This window comes from Pinus tabuliformis, chromosome 7 (genome assembly GCF_031772625.1).
Source record: "Pinus tabuliformis cultivar Carrire ecotype Pingquan chromosome 7, CPIR1, whole genome shotgun sequence".
Taxonomy (NCBI): Eukaryota; Viridiplantae; Streptophyta; class Pinopsida; order Pinales; family Pinaceae; genus Pinus; species Pinus tabuliformis.
Genome location: NC_142293.1, coordinates 1,782,455,557 through 1,782,461,556, shown reverse-complemented (window position 1 = coordinate 1,782,461,556; position 6,000 = coordinate 1,782,455,557). Strand labels below are relative to the sequence as shown.

At 38.4% G+C, this 6,000-nt stretch overlaps 1 protein-coding gene across 3 annotated transcripts in view; it reads left to right on the top strand.

Annotated features, from left to right (window-relative positions):
- Positions 1–241: 241 nt before the first annotated feature.
- The window catches only part of LOC149255488 (RNA polymerase II C-terminal domain phosphatase-like 1), a 142,527-nt gene continuing 136,768 nt past the window's right edge, over positions 242–6,000 (top strand). Inside the window, exons 1-2 of one of the 3 annotated variants that reach the window (XM_089460495.1) lie at positions 242–1,834; positions 5,397–5,873. In XM_089460495.1, the coding sequence (XP_089316621.1) occupies positions 1,550–1,834; positions 5,397–5,873 (762 nt within the window). In that variant the 5' untranslated portion in view covers positions 242–1,549. The remainder of the gene's footprint in view (positions 1,835–5,396; positions 5,874–6,000) is intronic. The other 2 variants (XM_089460493.1, XM_089460494.1) reach the window with 2 other exon arrangements.

Genomic DNA, 6,000 nt, shown 5'->3' with positions numbered 1-6,000 from the left:
CGTCAAACTCAACGTAAATGGTCAGTACGAAGACACCGTTGCATCACATTACCCGTTAGATGACGGCAATAGATATACCATCTATACGAGCAAAGCCATAATTTCTCACGAGGGTTTGGATTTTTTCAGGAGGGTTTACAGGTGGGTGAAAGGATTTCAACTTTCAAAATTAAAATAAAAAATAAATTCCTTTGTTTCAGGGAATTTATTTTATTATATAATTGCCGGGCTTAAGGACTAAAGCAATGACCAATATTATATATAGCGATGTATGAAGTCGAATATTATCTTGCACTGGCAGTTTGAGTGCATTTTGAGCCTTTCCCCGTTCTGCAGTTTTCTGCATTTCTTGTTGGGGATTGCATTTTTAATTCTAGGAAAAGTAACATCCCCAACGTCGTTTAAATACTCTCGCATCGATGATCTCCCTACTTGTGGATGATCTCCCTGCTTGTACTTGAATTTGTAGAGTTTTAAATATGGGGGAGACCCAGTTGGGGATTTAAGTGTGGAAGCCTGTAAATCACCTGGGTTTCTTTTCTGCACATTGGAAGCCACGAGGAGGAGGAAGTCCACTGGAAACACAAAATCTCAGTATAAAAATGAATTGCACCCTCAACAGTATAATAAATGTGTGATACAGAGGGTTTTGTTAAATCGAGGGTTTCCTGCCCTTGACCTAAAATTCCTATGCCTAAGTTTGTGTTATATGGGTCACCGGGATTCTTCTGTGGCAGCAACGGCGGTTTGATTTATATGCAACCATTTATAGAATAAACGAAACACACTGATAGTTGGGAAGCCAATGAATTAGGGTTAAACAGGGTTATACTTACGTGGAAAAACATCTGTTGAAGAAACTCAAATTGCTGGTAAATAGGCTTATGTCAAGGGCAGAAGGGGTTTTTGGTTCTCAGGCATGAAATCTACTATTAGGGCTGGGTAGGTTATTTCAACCAGCAGAACATCTGGGCTGGTCACTGGGAAACAAAAGTGGTCTCATTTGAAGTGGGTTATTTCCAGTAGGCCAGCATCTGGTCATTTTCTTCAGCAGACTATCTACTTCTGAGACCATCCCAAGAACTTTGCTACCTCCGAGAAAGGTAAAGTGACTCAGTTCTAACAGGCAAGAAATTGGGTAAAGGAAATTTACCCCTTTCCCTTGAACAAATTGGTGGGTGCCATTACCCTAATTATTGCTACCTTTCAACTTCAGTAAACCTGAGGAAGAGGACTTGTCAGGTGTATGTTGAGAGTGAGCAAGCTTGGTTTTCAGTGCCAATTTTATTTGCTTGAAAATATTCTTGGTCTGAAAGATTTTGAGCTACCTAGAAAGCATTGGAAGATGGTTTTGGGAGACTAGCTTTGGAAGCCATTTATAATGTTGTAGTTACAAACACAATGCTAGAGTGGATTGGCAGGCTGTGGGAACTGAAACTGTACTGGTGGTTTCTGTACACCACAATCATTGGGGTATATACAAATCGTTCCATCCCAGATCTGTGAAAGATCTTATAGAGACATTGGGTAACTTTGGTTTTCTGTTAAAATGGCTATGGAGACTTTTAACTCTACCATTTACCATGGAGACACCCGTTTGGGAGAGGTGAACATCTGCCCTCAGTACGAGGATTCAAACTTGTTGAATGCAGTTAAGGAGGTGATTAAGATATCTCATTTGTCACCCCCAAGTGAAAGATGCCCTCCTCTGGCAGTGCTCCACACGATTACGTCCAGTCCCGTCTTTATGAAAGTGGAGTTTAAGGAACAACAGCCCCAATCCGAGCAATCACCTCTAAAGCAACTGTACAACACATGCCTCAAAGAAGCAAAGGTACCGTTCATTTGTTATTACTAACTCACTACAATTTGGCTTTCTTTGCTACAAATACCACTATGCTGCTACTTTTCAGATTGGGATTGCACAAATATCACTCCGTTGTTATCATGCAAATCGAGATTAAGAACGCAGCTTGTTTTGATTAGTTTAATTGTTTTTTCGTTGTCCATTTAGAAGTTTCTTTTGAAATTTTAATGCTCTTTAAAAGTAATGGCTGTGCGGTTTTCAAGAGCTTCTCCTTTGAAAATTTTAAAGCCTTTATCGATAATTGAAATAAACTGTTCTCGTTTGCTAGAAGGGAATAATAAATATGAATGATGAGAACGTGCAATGATTATGCAAGTATGCCAAAAGTTGGAGCTAGACAAAAACTTTTTTGTTTGAATGGATGTGCGGAGAGGCATTGGCTAGATCTTGAATACCTCAGAATTTAAGGAGAGTGAAACAGTCATAGATTCTGAATGTTTACTAAATTGCTAGTATACATACCACGAGACTAAGATATTGCAAGCTTAATTCCAACTTTTGCATATGCTTTTGTTTTGTCTTAGATTGTTACTAGGGTTAGACATTGGAATTGTTATATTGGTCAAGTTAAAAAAGAAAATGCATGGTACTGAGTAAATACAATTTTACATGGGAGGGGCATGCTGCCCCTTCTATCAAAGCCAGTAATGTCAATTGATTGCATGGGTATGCACATAAAGAATGAGAATATTTTTTCTGAGAAGCCGTGAAATGTATTCCTTGTGAGCTTCAAAAGATTAGACACATCACAAAAAGATTTATATAGCCCAAAGTCATGCAGGGGTGGCGGCATTGTTCCATGCCATTCCTGGTGCTGAAACGATCATGAGAAATTTTGTGAACATGATGGGAGCTGAATGACCTTCGTCATTGCTTTCCTTTGGAGTGTTGTTGTAGCATTGGGAAGCACAGTTGTTGGAGTCTTGCTCCATAAATAAATTTGGCATCCAGATAATTATCATCTGTTAGTGCTCACTGTGGATGATATGCCCCCTTTAAGATGGACTATTGTAGCTGGCCTGATATAAGGTTCCTCACCCGAAGCCTATTTAGTATTTATCCAATGGGTCAAGGGGTTGAGGTCCCTTTGTTGTCTTTGCTGCTGAGTTGCCTTTCTAGTCTCACTGACTTTCTCCCAAGGGGTATCTCCTATTTCAGAATTCACTAGGGCAAGGTCCCTGGAGACCACCCTGAATCAGTTCAGATTTCCTCAATTTCCATCCATGATTCCTCTTTCCTAAACTTCTGAGTGTTTTTTTCTTGAAATGGCCTGTGTTTGGTGAGAAGAAGCCTGTCTTTTCAAATTTGACGTGTCATACTTGAGATTGTTTGGCATATCATGATACAAATGATTAAGAACAATCCTCTGAATTAGGGGTGCTCATAGGCAGGATATACAAGTCCCGTGACTCTGTAACTATCCTTGAAGTCCGCATCACTCAATTTAATGACCTTAGTTCACAAAATTACCCTGTCATTGCTACTTTCCCATGCCTGCTACTCTCAAGACTCAGGGCAATGGAATAGTTTCTTTATTTGGTAAGCAAAATCACTTTCTATCTTTCTGAAAATATACTCATGGCTTAAAGTGGATCTGATAGACTTAAATCATAGACAAGCTTTCAGAAAGTGTGAATTATACAACAAATGAGATCACACCATAAAACCAAAGGAAATAAGAGGCAGATCCCTATAGATGGCTGAAAGCTCAAATCTATTAAGTATTGTGCTATGTAGACAGAACTTGTTTTGCTGTCTCTCCTTTTCTGGGAGAGTTCCTGCTAGTTCTGGATTTGATATGTTTGATCCTTAACTGGATCTTGGGATCCAGTTGTGTCCAGTCTTCCTCTGTTTTACTTTTCTCTGTTATTTTTTCATTATGTCATTCCATCTCAGGTTGAGAAATTGTTACCAAAGGCTGCTCTGCTCTCACGGCTGATTGTTTTGGATCCTGGGATTATTCTGGCATTAAGGCTCCTCTAAAACCTCTCCTAGCTTAGAATGTTCCTCCTGAATTTCCGAAGAGCTTGAAAAGGGTTCACTTATACAACTACTGCACTTGTGTTTGGGTGTGTGTTCTTTCTTGAAGTTTTTGAAGCTCCTGAAGGCTTCTTCTTGACCATCTGCCACTTGGAAGGTCCTTTTGGATGATTGGATAGGTAGAGTTGGAGGCTTATCAGTTGTCTCTTTTGGTGTTTATGTCCTGTTTTCTATGTTTTGCTGGTTTTGACAGATGTGTCTCATTTTCCAGAGGCTGATCCCAATTGTAATCCAGCAGTTACAACTTAATCATATCTAACAATGGTTTTTTAGGTCTAAGTGCACTTATAACTTTGCATGCAATAAATTGATGCACTCCACTGTTACCTTAAAATTCATTAAAAGTAACCTCGCATGTGGCCTACTTGTGTGAAAATTTAATTATGCTAGAATTCCATGGGTATACAAGCGGGTCTTATCCACATTAATCTGAAGAGCACCTTTGCATGAAGCTTTAGACAGGCATATTCAACCCTTTCAAAGATCCCTTCTGAACACCCCATTCTTGCGATGGGGGCTCGATGAAAGAAAAACCAAGAAATTATTTTTTGGGATGAGTCTACTATCTGATGCCCAGGCCATTTTGACTTTTTGTTTGCTTCAAGAGAGCTGAGGGCCATATAATTGTGAATTGATAGATTAGGGAACTTAAGCTTTCTATGGAGTTTGCTAGCAACTCAGGTTTCAAAAAATAACCAAGGTTTTACTGGTTGCAAAAACCCATTGTTAGCGCCTCACCAGCTTACACCTACCTTTCTTCATTAACAATACTGTCAAGTTTTTGATTGGGGAAGACTGAGAATCAACTTTTTCTTCCCTAGAACTATTGCAGGAAGCCACCAAACTCTGCCAACTTTCTCACATCGATTAGAACAAGTTGCTTGCACTGAAAAGCAACAGAAACACAACAAAATGCAAGAAGTTAAATAAGAGAAAAAAAACACAGTATAGGGCAACCTGAAATGATCCTAAAATATTCAGGGTGTCACTGGAATTCAGACAGTCAGAAATGCAGGAGAGTGGCAGCACTTGTAAACTTAGTGACACCTATTGTTCACATCACCTAGAAGGAAAGAGTTAGGCATTTGAAGTTTGAACAATTACAATTTAATTAAGTAGAGGAAAATAAATATAAAATTTGATGTTGACATTACCAATAGCACTAGCCTTTTGTGATTCTACTTTCTAAACATCAATTTGGTTATATGCTTTTGTATTTTGTTAGAATGTCAATATTTTTATAGAATTATTTCTTTTCAGGATATCATTTTTTGTTTCTCCACCATAACAAACACCCGGATTGTTGTTTTTAGCATTTATTAAGCACCACATCTTTGTTTATGTATTTGCATGATGCATCAAAACTTAAATGGGCGAGAGTTGATTTAATAATCTATATAAATGTTTTTTTTTTTTTAAATATCAATTTTGTTTCAGATGTTGAGATTTTTATTAATTTGTAGTTGAGATGTTTGTTGTCCATTTTCAGACTGCTATCATACCAATCGCAGGAAAGGAGCTACATCTAGTGGCCATGCTATCAAGAAATAGGCGTGATCAAATGCCGTGTTTTTGGGGTTATAATATATCTTCAGGAATGTACAATTCCTGTCTGGGAATGCTCAATCTAAGATGCCTAGCAATTGTATTTGACTTGGATGAAACACTTATTGTTGCTAATACTTTGCGGTCTTTTGAGGACCGTATTGATGCCCTCCAGCGCAAGATTGGAACTGAAGTGGATCCTCAGCGTGTTTCTGGAATGGCAGCAGAGTTAAAACGATACCAGGAAGATAAGGCAATTTTGAAGCAATATGCTGACAATGATCAAATTTTTGACAATGGGAAGGTCATCAAAGCTGAATCTGAAGTTGTTCGGTCCCAGTCAGACAAGACCCATCCTATTATTCGACCACTTATAAGATTGCAGGATAGAAATATGATTTTGACCCGAATTAATCCTAATGTAAGAATCTCTGTCTCTTTGACATTATTTTGTTGGGTTATCAAATGCTTTCAGTGCATTTGACATTTTATATTAAAATGACTTTTGTTTGGCTTTGTGATATACCCTTTGTAAGCATTTATTGCAG